This window comes from Podarcis vaucheri (assembly GCF_965113315.1).
Source record: "Podarcis vaucheri genome assembly, chromosome: 14".
NCBI lineage: Eukaryota > Metazoa > Chordata > Lepidosauria > Squamata > Lacertidae > Podarcis > Podarcis vaucheri.
This window is the reverse complement of record NC_138752.1, coordinates 5,029,909-5,043,740: the sequence shown is the minus strand read 5'-3', so window position 1 is coordinate 5,043,740 and position 13,832 is coordinate 5,029,909. Positions and strand designations below refer to the sequence as shown.

General features: G+C 41.0%; 1 protein-coding gene across 5 annotated transcripts in view; it reads left to right on the top strand.

The window, feature by feature from the left end:
• Positions 1-13,832, top strand: part of VPS13C (vacuolar protein sorting 13 homolog C) — a 127,410-nt gene that overhangs the window by 64,760 nt on the left and 48,818 nt on the right. For all 5 annotated transcript variants that reach the window (XM_082197992.1, XM_082197991.1, XM_082197990.1 and 2 more), the window contains 12 exons: positions 766-845; positions 1,403-1,462; positions 2,110-2,266; positions 4,189-4,305; positions 4,907-5,010; positions 5,834-6,001; positions 6,424-6,728; positions 8,282-8,426; positions 9,075-9,231; positions 9,423-9,547; positions 10,880-11,049; positions 12,208-12,446. In XM_082197992.1, the coding sequence (XP_082054118.1) occupies positions 766-845; positions 1,403-1,462; positions 2,110-2,266; positions 4,189-4,305; positions 4,907-5,010; positions 5,834-6,001; positions 6,424-6,728; positions 8,282-8,426; positions 9,075-9,231; positions 9,423-9,547; positions 10,880-11,049; positions 12,208-12,446 (1,827 nt within the window). The remainder of the gene's footprint in view (positions 1-765; positions 846-1,402; positions 1,463-2,109; positions 2,267-4,188; positions 4,306-4,906; positions 5,011-5,833; positions 6,002-6,423; positions 6,729-8,281; positions 8,427-9,074; positions 9,232-9,422; positions 9,548-10,879; positions 11,050-12,207; positions 12,447-13,832) is intronic.

Here is a 13,832-nt window from a genome sequence, read left to right as displayed (position 1 = left end):
GGAGTCTCTCTCTCTCTCTCTCACACACACACTTTTCCAAAGCAGCTTTCTGGTTATAAGGAGGAGGAAAAGGAATGAGTTGCTATGATGAAAATTCAATAGTTGCTGAAATAATTTCTTCCAAGAAGCGAATCTCTAATGCTGGAAACAAGCACTTTTACATTTGTTTGTAGAAGAGTAGCTCATATCACTTAATAAACCTCTTTACTCGTCCTTTGTCTTGTTCCGAGTTGCTTAAATTCCAGCTGGCAGACCAGATCCCTATCTCACCCACCGCCTGTGAGCCAAGTTTGACAGGTGGGCAGGGCCACTCACAGGTCCACCCACTTGCCTATCACCTACATTCATGACCAGCTGATTGTCAGGGCATGCAAACTTCAAGCCCCAATGTTCAGATAGTCGAGGCATCAGAGGGGCTTGCAAAGAGCCATTCATGGTGCTATGCAAGCCCTGACATTCAGCTGATTGTTGGGGCTTTGCAGGCACACACCCCTTTTTGGCCCAGCCTAATATTTGCTTGCCCTACCACTGTTGTCAGAAATGATGTCCATTGTAGGGCGGGTGGGCTTGGCTTCGCCAGAACTGCCTGGTGGACCTAATTAGGCCCATAGGCCAGGGGTTCCCCTCTGCTGCTATACACCATTTCTTCAAAAAACATTGTATCATTGAAACATTAACACATTTACTGCATTGATTACTTTACTGTGCAAAATGAATACTATATGAATCAGAGCTCTGTAAACGTGCTTCTTACTTTACCCACAGATTCCAAAGGAGATCCTCTGAACATCATTAGTTCTTCAGATGAATCTGGCGAGCATCTTTTAAAAATGAAATATATAAAGGTTTGTTTGTTTTTAACTAAAGATCATTGTGGGATCTTATGAGTCAGTGTTGAAGAAACGAAATTAGGACTTTTTATGCTCAGTGATGTGGAACAGCAAAGTGAAATAACTGGGAATTAAATGTTATGGTTACCTTAATTGAGCATTGTATTAAGGCTAAGTCCCTTAGCTGATCATCTGGTTGGTCAGTGCTATTCTGGTCTCATTCAGCAAGGTGTAATTTTTGTATGAGTGACAGGTGAGGGGTAGGGGAGATTGAGAGATGGCAGAAACTGGGAAATGACTTTAGGTGATGAAGATTGAATAAATATGCAAGGATCTGATTTTCCCTGAAGGCAATTAATTGCCCTCATCTGAGATGAAAGAAACTCTTTCTTCCTCAACCCTTCTTGCCCTGTGGTCTAGGAAGTTGTGAAACACAGCTCAGTCATCTGAGTGACACTTTGGGACAGGGTGGGGCTGCTTTAGGGCAGGCACATGCAGATGTTAGGTCAGAGGAACCCTCTGGATGTTGCTTCCCTTTATATAATGATCTGAAGCTTCAATTCTTTTCTTAGGCTGATGCAGATGGAGCACATTTTGAAACAATTTACAAAAGTACAAAGCAAGCACTAAATGTAAGTACTGAAATGTCTTGGCAAGTCAACTGCTATATAGTATGGTGTGTTTGGTGTATTTTTTTGGTAACAATTGTTAACTTAGTCAGAGGGTTTGGGGATCAAGTTTATTGGATCGACATGCTCTTCACAAGCTTGTGTGAGAAATGAATGCAAATGAAGTTAAATTTTATTTATGATATCCATATACCACAGTTTATAATGTTTATCCTAGGGCAATATACAATGTGACTTAAACAATATGATCTTGCTACCGCATGATGTAGTGATGGCTGCCAACTTGGAAAGCCTTAAAAGGGGAATGGACAGATTCACAAGGGGATAAGGCTATCAAGACACGGAGGGTCTGTTACCTCTAGCGTTGGAGGTCCTATGCCTCTGAATACCACTTGCTTGGACTCATATCTCACTTGTGGGCTTCCCGTGGGCAAATGTTTGACAACTGAGAAAACAGGGTGCTGGGCTAGGGGGGCTTTTGGTCTGCTCTGGCAAGGCTGTTTTTATGTTCTTAAAATTAAAATGGCATGAGTTCAATTGATTATACATAAGCTAAAGGGCAGTTTTTTAAAAAAAACAATCAGATATCCAAGGCCTTGCTCTTAGGCAAGATGCCAGTGATCCTCTGTGACATACCTTCTCTTTCTTAGGTCTCCTTTTCTTCATTGGACATGTTGCTACACACCGAAGCCTTGCTGTCAATCATGAATTTTTTCACATATGCCACAAGTGAACTTACACCTGCTGATAAGAAAACTGATCGAAAGCTGCTTTCAGAGGAGCCCAAAACTGTTCTTGCAAAACCAGGTATTGTGATGTAGAATATCACTATATCCTTCATTATAACCAAGGATGGTAGTGGTGTGTTAATTTACATACTACTTTACATTTTATGCGGGTGGCGCTGAGGGTTAAACCACAGAGCCTAGGACTTGCCGATCAGGAGGTTGGCGGTTCGAATCCCCGTGATGGGGTGAGCTCCCATTGCTTGGTCCCACTCTTGGTACCACTCTGGTGGGAAGGTAAACGGCGTTTCCGTGTGCTGCTCTGGTTCGCCAGAAACGGCTTAGTCATGCTGACCACATGACCTGGAAGCTGTACGCCGGCTCCCTCGGCCAATAAAGCGAGATGAGCGCTGCAAGCCCAGAGTCGGCCACGACTGGACCTAATGGTCAGGGGTCCCTTTACCTTTACATTTTACCGAGTGCTTTATTTGATTTAGTATAAGACATAATATGAGGAGGGGACAAAAGAAGAGTAAAAATGGACATTAATGCTATGAAGGAGACCAAAAGAGCAAGCCATGGCATTGCATGAAGAAGAAATATTAAGTGTGAGAGAGATTGTAGGGAGAGGGGAACAGCAGGCAGAACTCTTCCTCTACAGCTGTTCCCCTTGGCTACTTTTATGCCAGGGAGGCTCATATGGCACCTTCATTACATATCTTTAAGTGCCAGGCACAAACATTCCCCAGCTGCTGGGTGACCTTGGGCTAGTCACACTTCTTTGAAGTCTCTCAGCCCCACTCACCTCACAGAGTGTTTCTTGTGGGGGAGGAAGGGAAAGGAGAACGTTAGCCGCTTTAAGACTCCTGAAGGGGAGTGAAAGGCGGGATATCAAATCCAAACTCCTCCTCCTCCTTCTTCCAGACCTTTCGTTAATTAAACAATCTATGGCCTTTTAAAGTGTGTATGGAGGAGTTCATTGTTTTTGTTTGTTACTACAGGTGAAACTCGAAAAATTAGAATATCATGGAAAACTTCATTTATTTCAGTAATTCAACTTAAAAGGCGAAACTAATATATGAGATAGACTCACGACATGCAAAGCGAGATATGTCAAGCCTTTATTTGTTATAATTGTGATTATCATGGTGTACAGCTGATGTGTAGTGCCAACAATAATGCTTTAGTCAACTCTGGTTCAGTTAGTTCATGCATAACTAACACCTTAAAGAAGCAACCTGTGTACTTGTTGTTACCTTCCTCAATTTACACCTTACACTTACCTTTAAAGTTTACACTTACCTTTGGTACTTCTATCCCGATCTTTCCAGCTAACCCAACACCCCATATTGATGCATTACAACCAAAGGGGAAAGGAAGTGCATTAAAAACACCCCACCCACTTCGAAAAGGACACAGATAGTTAAAGGCCAAAGGCCCGGAGATAGAGAAAAGTTGCCTGTTGCCTGAAGATAAATAATGATGGTGCCAGTCAAGCCTCCATAGCCTGGGGGGGGGGAGCAAACGTTTGGCAGGGGGCTGGTCCAGTGTCCCTCAGACCGCGTGGGGGGGGGCCGGACTGTATTTTGGGGAGAGAAAAAAAGAATGAATTCCTATGCCCCACAAATAACCCAGAGATGCGTTTTAAATAAAAGCACACATTCTACTCATGTAAAAACATCCTGATTCCCGGACCGTCTGTGGCCCGGATTTAGAAGGCAATTGGGCCGGATCCGGCCCCCGGGCCTTAGTTTGCCTACCTATGCTCCATAGGGAGAGCATTTCACAAATGAGGAGCCACTGCAGAAAAGGCCCATTCTTGTATTCCCACCCTCCAGACCTCTCATGTAGGGGATGCATGAAGAAGGGCCTCAGATGATTATTGCACAGTCCAGGTCAGTTCATATACAGGGAGGCATTCCTTAAAACCAGTTTCCCATTAACAATTGAACTGGAAAACTATTGTTTAATAGTAGTTGTTTAATGTGTCTTTCTGTGGTGCAGTTTCTGCTCTTGTGACCCACGATGGTGGGTTTGACCTGAAGCTCATTGCCAAATTGAGTGCCTTCAACATTTTAGTCTGTGATCAGAAAGGTGACATTGCTGATATCCGAATACAAGGTAAATGAATTTCTGTAATTTGAAATTGCATAGACATTTTATTAATTTTTTTTTGTAAAATATCCATTTTGAGCATATGAAGATGTGTGTGAATCATAGAAATATATCCTTAATTAAATGTGGGGCAACTAACAGTTTGCTTAATAGGTTTTTTTTTACTTGTTGAGTTCAATGTATATATGCTTCTGAATACCAGTTGCTGGAAGCCAAAGGGAAGGGGCAGGAGTGCTGTTGTGCTCAGGTCCTATTGGAAGGTTTCCCACAGGCATCTGATTGGCCACTGTGAGAACAAGATGGGCCATTGGCCAGGTCCATCAGAGCTCTTCCTATGTTCTTGTGTCCATAGCATGGAAGCAAGCTCTGGACTCTCTTTCTTTGATGTATTTAGATCATGGTCCTCTGTAGCAAGTGCAGAGTGGCCTCCATCATCTTCCTATCCAGCCTCAGAGCAGATCCACAGCGCTATATCACTGCCATAGGATTTAGTTATTCCATAATACTGATATGAATAACTAACCACTCTCTAAGAAATCCTCTTTTATCACACTACTGTTTTGAATTGAAAGCTGAACATTTTCCTTTGGTTTTTCCCCCCTGCCAGGTATGGAGGCCTCCGTTTTTACAATGACGAAACAGACAGAAATGTTTGCCAGGCTTCGTGACTTCATAATAACAAATGTTGATCCTAATACAGTTCATAAAAAGGTGAATATGAGAAGTGAGGTTGTTAAGCTGGGAGCCATGTGTGCTTCACAGGAAGGTTCAAGAAAATTGGTAGGAACAGATTTTCAGACTTGGTCTTGCCTTATGCCTGCCAGTTTTAGAAACTGTGCTGGTAAATGAAATGAGGGCCGAAAAAGTCAAAAGGGTATGCATTTTGAGGCAGTTTGGAATACTTCTTTTGCTGGGTGGGTGGTGAGGAAACAAAGCATTGAGCGTGGAAGAAACAGAAGATGATGGGAGTTTTCTCCCATCTCTGACAAACTGAAGAGCAGCACAGTTTGCTTTAAAATGTGAACTTTAGTGACAAAACTTCTTTTAGCATGACATACCTTGCTTAAACTAGGAATATGTCCTCTACTGTATGCTAATTTTTAAAAATGGTGCTTGATTCTTTCTCTGGCTAAACAAAAGGTATAAATGGTCTCAAATAGTTGTAATATGCCTATGATTGCTTTCATTCAAAAATCCATATGTGGTGTACATTATGAATAATGTAGTGATTATTATTGTATCTGTTGTGAACACAGTTTGAATGCAGCAAGTGCAGAGAAAAGAGGTATATTAATAAATTTGGCTTGATCAGACAGAGTCCTTATTATAGCCACGGATTTAGGGACTTGCTATTTATCTTTCATAATGTTGCTTGAAACTCCATAGGGGATAAATGCATGTTTTTTAAAAATGTAGCTGTTGTGCTAATTGGATGAAAAAAAATTCTTGAAAAATAAACACTGAGAAAGGTGTAAAATGTTCCTATAGAAATCTACAAGAATGTGATTGTGCTGAATGAATATTATCTTTGCAGACTGTCTCAATAGTGGGAGATGAAGTCTTTCGGTTTGCAATGTCACTTTATCCAGATGCTACAGAAGAAGAAGCCTATACAGATATGTCCAAGGTAGATGGTAAAATGTCACTGAAAGTGGGCTGCATTCAAATCGTTTATCTGCATAAATTCTTCATGTCACTACTGGTAAGAGATGAACTTATTTTTCATTATTGCATTTTAATTTTAAAGTATTTTTTAAAGACACTTCCGAAACGAACTTCCAGGTGTGCAGAATTTGCACCATTCTTTTGTATCCCAGCATTATGATTGTTCCCAGTCCTGCTTTTTCCATTGGATCATAGTGATGATGATGATGTCATGACTGTGACAAGATCTGGAGTCTGAATTCAGACTTGCTGTTTTGATTCAAGTCACATTGGCCATAAAAAAGAAAATAGGGAACAGGTTATTACTTTCAACAATTTTCACCACAGTTCTGTTTGCAACACCCTATTGGTTGTGCTGTCCACATCCTGAGTTGATGTGTCTATTCTTGTCTTGGTTTATTCGGTTGCTGTTAGCATTATAAACTAGCTATTGTGCTGCATAATTATACCTTTTCACAGAACTTCCTAAATCACTTCCAAACTGCAAAAGATGCCCTGAGTGCTGCCACAGTTCAAGCTGCTGAAATGGCTGCTTTGAGTGTGAAGGATTTTGCTAAAAAGAGCTTCCGACTTTCAATGGACATCAATCTCAAAGCTCCAGTTATAGTAATTCCTCAGTCATCCATCTCTCAGAATGTATTGGTAGCAGATCTTGGCTTAATCAGAGTTGAGAATGAATTTAGCCTGGTTCCTGGAGAAGAGTCTTCTAATCCTCCAGTGATTGACAAAATGGATATACAACTAACACATTTAAAGATATCAAGGTATGAATATTCTGCCCCTGTCCCCTATTTAACTCAAGATTAACTCTTGATCATAGGATATCAATTATGTAAATGCCAACAATAGTTTCTCCTGGTGGGCTGTGAGTTGACAATACATCTAATGAGAAAATATTTCCATATGATAAGATTTTCAAGGATAAAGTCAGTAGGGATCTTGGGCAGTGAGTCAGCTGTTGTGGATGTGTAGAACTGCGGAATGTCACTACTGTGCTGTAAGAGGTAGAGCTTCCTTCATCCCCTTACCTAAAGAAGGTTGCAGCTCAAGGTGACTGAAGAGCAGTGTTTGCTTACTCTGACAAGGGGCTGGGTCAGAAGCAAAGATTGCTACATTTAGGGTTTTAAAGATAAAAAGTAATCCTTTAAATTGGGCCTGAAAATGGATTGGAAACCATCGGAGATGACAAATCACTTGCATAATGTGATTATATTTATCTATCTTAATAATCTGACCATCGTTCTGGACCAATTGTAGTATCCACAGAGTTTTCAAGTACAGCCCCAAGTGTAACACATTGCAATAATCCAATAATACAATTACTAGAGCATGGATAACATGCCACAAGGCTATCTTTGTCCAGATAGGGTCATAGTTGATAGATCAGTCAAACCAAGGCCATCTGAGCCATAGTGCTAGATCTAAGAGCACCCCCACACTGCAAGCCTGTCCCTACAGGAGGAGGGCAACCCAACCCAAAGCAGGTTGAGCATCACCCAACTGGTCGGACAAACCACCCTCCAACGGAAGTAATTAACTGTGGTGGTTAATTGGACTGTGGTTTTGCTGAAATCTTCCTGGTGTGACTTTAACATTAGAGATAGAGAGAGAGAGAGAGAGAGAAATTTGATTTAAGTGTGTGTGATATTTGATGCATGTGATAAGACTTGTTTCATATACCTGTAGATGCATGGTTTCTCCGTAATGTAAAGCTGGCACAGTTGCACATTAACAGACCTTGAAGAGGAAACAGATGCTCCACTGTGGAGATATATTCCCATCAAGAGTTGGGAACATGTGGCCTTCCAGATACTGTTAGACTCCAACTTCCATTAGTCTCTTCTAATGGTCAGGGATGAAGGAGTGTTGTATTCCAGTATACTCTGGAGCGCTACAGGTTCCCCACCCATTCTGGCTTCTCCATTTAAAGTGTTGTTTCAGGGCTGGGGAAATACTGCCTGAGTTAAACTTGGATAATTGCTGCCAGTCAAGAGTATATGGTACTACACTTGATAGGGTGAAAGCTTCATTGAGTATAATGGAATCTTCATTTCTAATAATTGTAAAATTGGAAGGGAATCCAACTGTCATCTAGTCCAAACCCCTGCAATGCAGGAATCACAACTACAGAAACCCTGACAGATGACCAGGTGGTTCTTGTTCTTGACTAGAAACAGTCACAGGACAAGGGCTGCTTTTAGCACACAAGGTGATAGTTCATAGAGCTGACCAAATAATCCATGTGTTTTGTTTCAGCAATGGATGGAGAGACTGCAGATATCTTGTGTGCCCTAATGTTTCAACCCTTGTTTTGTAGGACCACAATAGGCAGTGGTTCTCAGCCAGATATTGAAATTTTGCAGCCAGTAAATCTGTTGTTGTCAGTCCAGAGGAATTTAGCAGCAGCTTGGTACCTACAAATCCCAGGGATTACAGTTAAAGGAGACTTGAAGCCCATGCAGGTAAGGCCATGGGAAGTCTTGATAATTCCATGTTCTAGATGGAGATAAACCTATTGCAAATATTTTGAGATAATAATTATAACTCAGGACTTAATAGTCATTGACCTAATCACTTGCTGTTTTTGCCATGAAAAGAGTTTACTGAGCCCAGTAATATGTTCTGGTAGCTAGGTTTATCTCTACTTAACAGTGAAGCTTGTTTGACATAATACTGTTTGCTAAACATAGAAGTATTCCTGACAGTTCTTTGACATGTTTTTGCATGGGCAAATATTTACAATATGAAGTAGGTGATAACTGATTCAACCAAACATAATTTTCATGGTTGCTGGGATTCCAGGATTTTCTACTGGATATTATATTGGTTTTTACTTTCATAACATTGTTCATGTGACTAACATTACGGAGAGCAAGGACTGCTTGCATTTTTTATTATAATAGGCTGTGGGGGCACTATGCATGAGTAAAGTCCCCCAATTCTGTTACCTGACAGTTGGAGAGTGTAATGCTCAGCTTCAAGAAACTACAGTGCAATCTTGAGTCTAAGACAGGTGTTGATTGAAAATGGGAGTTGCAAGGTATTTTTTAAATACAAAGCTTTTTAAAAATGGTTTTATTGAAGGGGGAAATGGTTTGATTTATTTACAGATCTCTCTCAGCCAAGATGATTTGACCCTGCTCATGAAAATTTTGCTGGAAAATCTTGGTGAAGCTGCTGTGCCTAGCAGGGCTATACAGTCAACATTACCAGAAGCTCAGATGCTCAAACAAAGCAAAAGCCCAACTGATGCTGATCTCCATGAAGGTGATAAGTTGAGCTAAGTTGTATATAGTAATTATGATAAGATACTGTATTTGGTCTTAAGCAAGGTATTTTGTTTATGGGATCAAAGAAGAGTTGGCAGCTAATTTTTAAATCTTAGCACAGTTGATGTGCATTGATCTTCAAAATGCTGCAGATTCAAGTGTTACTTTTTTATCTCTAAAATGTTTCAGGTAGTCTCATCACTTCAGGAGAAAGAGATCTTCATGAAACACAGCCTAAGGAGAGTGTGACCCTTAAGTTTGAATTCAATTTTGAATCACTTTCCATTGTTCTCTACAATTCTGATGTTGAGCAGGTTTGTTTCACCTCAACATGAAAAAAAAAAATCCTTTGGAGTAAATATGAATTAAGAAAAGATAATGTTGGATAAAATCATACCGTTTAAAGAAAAAGAACATTATAAGTTAACATATTGTCTGTGCCATAATTAATGAGCTCAGTGTTAAATACAATCCCATGTTTTGATGCCTCTTACTTCCCTTCCCACAGTGTCCTCCTCCTTCCTCTCTGCCCACTTTCCCTTCCATTTGTCACCTCTTTGCTGTCAGTTCTGCTCATCTCCAGCTCCATTCTCTGCCCAGGTTCACAGGTTGTTCTCATCTCTTCCTCATTGTTTCTTAGTTTCACTCATTTGTTCGCCCCTTTCCTCTGGTGCATTTCTGCTTTCAATGACACTTCTTGCTCCAGTCTCCTCCATCTTCAGCCTCTGTAGGCTCATCCAGACTTCCTTTTGTGCCGTGTTTCTAGGCACAGGTTCACACTTTAAATCTCTGCGTCCAAGTGGTTCTTTTTTGGCCTTCTGCTTTTCCTGGGAATACCCACATTTTGCTGCTAAATTGGAGCAAATGGCAATTGGGGTTTCTGCGGATTGCAGTTTGCCCCGATTCAGCTGTAATACATGAGTTTTCCCGGGGAAAGCACCACAACAAAGAACAAAACAACTGCTCGAACACTGAGCTTTAAAGTGAAGATCTATGACTGGAAAGTGCAGCGCAAAAGGAAGTCTAGACGAGCCCTTGGACTGTTTCTTTACCTCCCCACAACACCATTCTTCACTTTGAGTCCTTTCCCCAGCACACTCAATTAAGATCTTGCATGATGGCTTTACAATGTCTGCCACAGAAACTCTGGTTCTGACCCCTCTTTTTCATCACATCATACCTGGGTGAGGCAGGCATATGTTGTAAGCATGCACAATTTGTTAGCCTTTGGGGGTAGGGGGGAAGTTGGCCTTCTTTTGTGTTCTCCCCACCATTTTTGTACTTCTGCAAGCCTCTGGGCTCCACCAAGCCTGATGATACTTCTCTTGTGAGCAGGTGGTGGTGTTTTGGCTACACTACTCATCCTGAATATCAGCAGTAGAGGGAATGATATACCCAGCGCACTAAATCCAGTTTGCCTATCTCATTTTAGTGTCCTCCATTTGTGGCAAGCTTTGAAATATTAAAATCTTCATATAGATTTTTTTCTCCTTTGCCAGCATTTAAATTAATAAAGCATTAATAGCAATTGTGCCCTCATGTGCTTCTGTCCTCAAGTAGATTGTAAAAGCCCAGGCTGTATGCACTTTCAGTCTTCTAGGTTCTGCATATAATTCTTTTACCTTGGTTATTTCTATATATTGTAGAAATCTCAGCTTTCACTTCATGATAACAGCTTGTGTCTTGGAGAACTCAGACTGCATCTTATGACATCATCAGGACAGATATTTTCAAATGGTTCTATGGATATTAATACCAAGTTGAAAACATGTACATTGGATGATCTCAGAAAAGGGATTCAGAAAGCAACCTCAAGGTTAGACTCTGATGTCATTATTAATATTTCTAGAGCTCCTGTAGTAAGTAACTTGGTGTTGCACATGAAATAAAGTGCAAACTCTGCTTTAGGCTTTATAGCTTATTTAAGAGCCACGATGCAAGGGAAGGGAAGTGGTAGCTGAGTTCTCTGGAAATGTTGGTGGGTGGGTGGAGAAAGAAAACTCCCTTTATTGTAGTGTTCCTTTTGGCTAATGACTGGGCTAGGTGGGCCTGGGTGAACAAAGAAAGCTGTATCCAAACTAGGAAAATGCTGAAAACTGACAATTGGCTTCAGTTACAATGTAGTCGCATTATAAGTAGCATCATCTTTTGTTGCAATTCAGCAATATGTGCATTAGTGTAAATTTGTTAATGTGTATATTTTTCCTAGTACAGTGGTGCCTCGCAAGACGAAATTAATTCGTTCCACGAGTTTTTTCGTCTAGCGAATTTTTCGTTTTGCGAAGCACGGTGTCGGAAAAGTTTTGGAAAAGCTTCAAAAATCACCAAAAACCTCAAAAAAGGCTACCACACCGCGTTCTATGAGTTGCTCCTCAAAGTCAAGTCGCAACTGTATTAACGGTGTTAAGAAAAAGGAAACAAACTTGCAAAAAACGCAAGACGTTTTCGTCTTGCGAAGCAAGTCCATAGGGAAATTCGTCTTGCGAAGCAGCTCAAAAACCGCAAAACCCTTTCGTCTAGCGAGTTTTTCATCTTGCGAGGCATTCGTCTTGCGGGGCACCACTGTAGCATTGTGAAATCTGCTCATGTAAATGTGTAAGAAATTTGAGAGCCAGTGTGGTGTAGTGATTAAGAGCGGTAGTCTCGTAATCTGGGGAACCGGGTTCGTGTCTCCGCTCCTCCACATGCAGCTGCTGGGTGACCTTGGGCCAGTCACACTTCTCTGAAGTCTCTCAGCCCCACTCACCTCACAGAGTGTTTGTTGTGGGGGAGGAAGGGAAAGGAGAATGTTAGCCGCTTTGGGACTCCTTAAAGGGAGTGAAAGGCGGGATATCAAATCCAAACTCTTCTTCTTCTATTATTGGTTAAATTCATACCCTGCCCTTCATCCCAAGGAAGCGTACTAAACTATAAATCCTTTCAGGAAAGCAGTTCTTCAGCTTTGTTCTGGTTTTATTATTTTTTTATTTTTCAGAATGATAGATAAGAAAGATGGCACAGATGATAGTGTCATGATTGACCTCAGCTACAAGCAAGATAAAAATGGGAGTGAAATCGTATCTGTTTTCGACAAACTGTATTTGTGTGCCAGTGTGGAGTTTCTATTGACAGTAGCAGATTTCTTTGTTAAATCAATGCCAACAGCGTCGACGGAAGGATCTACCCAGATTCAGTTAAAATATACCACTCATGGCAAACCTAGACCAGATAAAGGTCAGCAAAAGAACTCTCTCAGTTGACATAGTTTCCACATCTGAAATAATAAAACCATAACAATGAGTACTTGGTGCAGAGCTGAGCATGCTTAAGCCCACTGACATCAGTTAAAATTTTAACCAGGGTGTGAATGTGTATTAAGGTAGTAAAAGCTAATATGAAATATTGGCACTTTTCAATAATGTTTCTGGGCAACTAAACAGTTTGTGTGACAGCGTTATTTTCAGTGGGCTATAGTGGAGAGGAATAGCTTTGTCTAGGCAGTCTTCTGCTCCCACAGCTTTTGTACCCTACCCATTATGGAGCGGGTGGCGCTGTGGTCTAAACCGCTGAGACTCTTGGGTTTGCTGACTGGAAGATTGGTGGTTTGAATCCATGCAGCGGGGTGAGCTTCCGTTGCTTTGTCCCGGCTCTTGCCAACCTAGCAGTTTGAAAGCATACCAATGTGAGTAGACAAATAGGTACTTCTGTGGCAGGAAGGGAAACCTTGTTTCCATGTGTTTTTGTTTACATCATGGTATCCCGTTGACCCAGAAGCGGTTTAGTCCTACTGGCCACATGACCTGGAAAGCTGCCTGTGAACAAACAGCAGCTCCCTTGGCCTGAAGTGAGATGAGCACCACACCCCATAGTCAAGTTTGACTGGACTTAACTGTCCAGGGGTCCATTACCTTTGCCTTTTACCCACCCATTATATATAGTTTAAATTTAGAGAATTTCCTATTGATTGATTGATTGATTTGATTTATTACGGCCATTGGCCCATATCTAAAACAATACATCAAGATTTATCCATAAACAAACAATTTAAACAGTTCCAAGTTAAAACACCCATATAAAACCAATTTTACTTCAATTAAGTAAACACTATATACAATAAGCTCCCTCTATGTCAACCGTAATTCAAATCCCTCGGGGATATGCGTCTTAGTTCTGGCACTTATTGATGGTTCTTAAGTTTGGCTAAGCTGTCAGAGTCATACAGTGATCCATTTCTCCTCTTATGAAATAAGACATTAATCAGGTATCTAGCGACTGCAAGGGATCTACTTGAGTCTTCGTCGTTTAATAAGTATATTATTTGGGCTTCCTGAGGTCTGTCAGCAATTCTCGATAAATATGGGGCCAGAAACTTAGACCGTGAAGCCAAATGTAATGGACAACAGAAGATTATATGATATAACGATTCTATAGATCCACTTTTACAGTCACAGAGGAGTGAGATCTGTCCGTTGGAGAGTCTGTTACCCAACACATTTGATGGGAAAGCATTGAATCTAGCCTTTATAAAGGCATACCTGTGCATCACCACAAATAAGGTAGTTAAGTAAGATGGGAGTTTTGTTGGTGGTGTTAAGCCAAGGTTTATCGGCGAACAGGTGC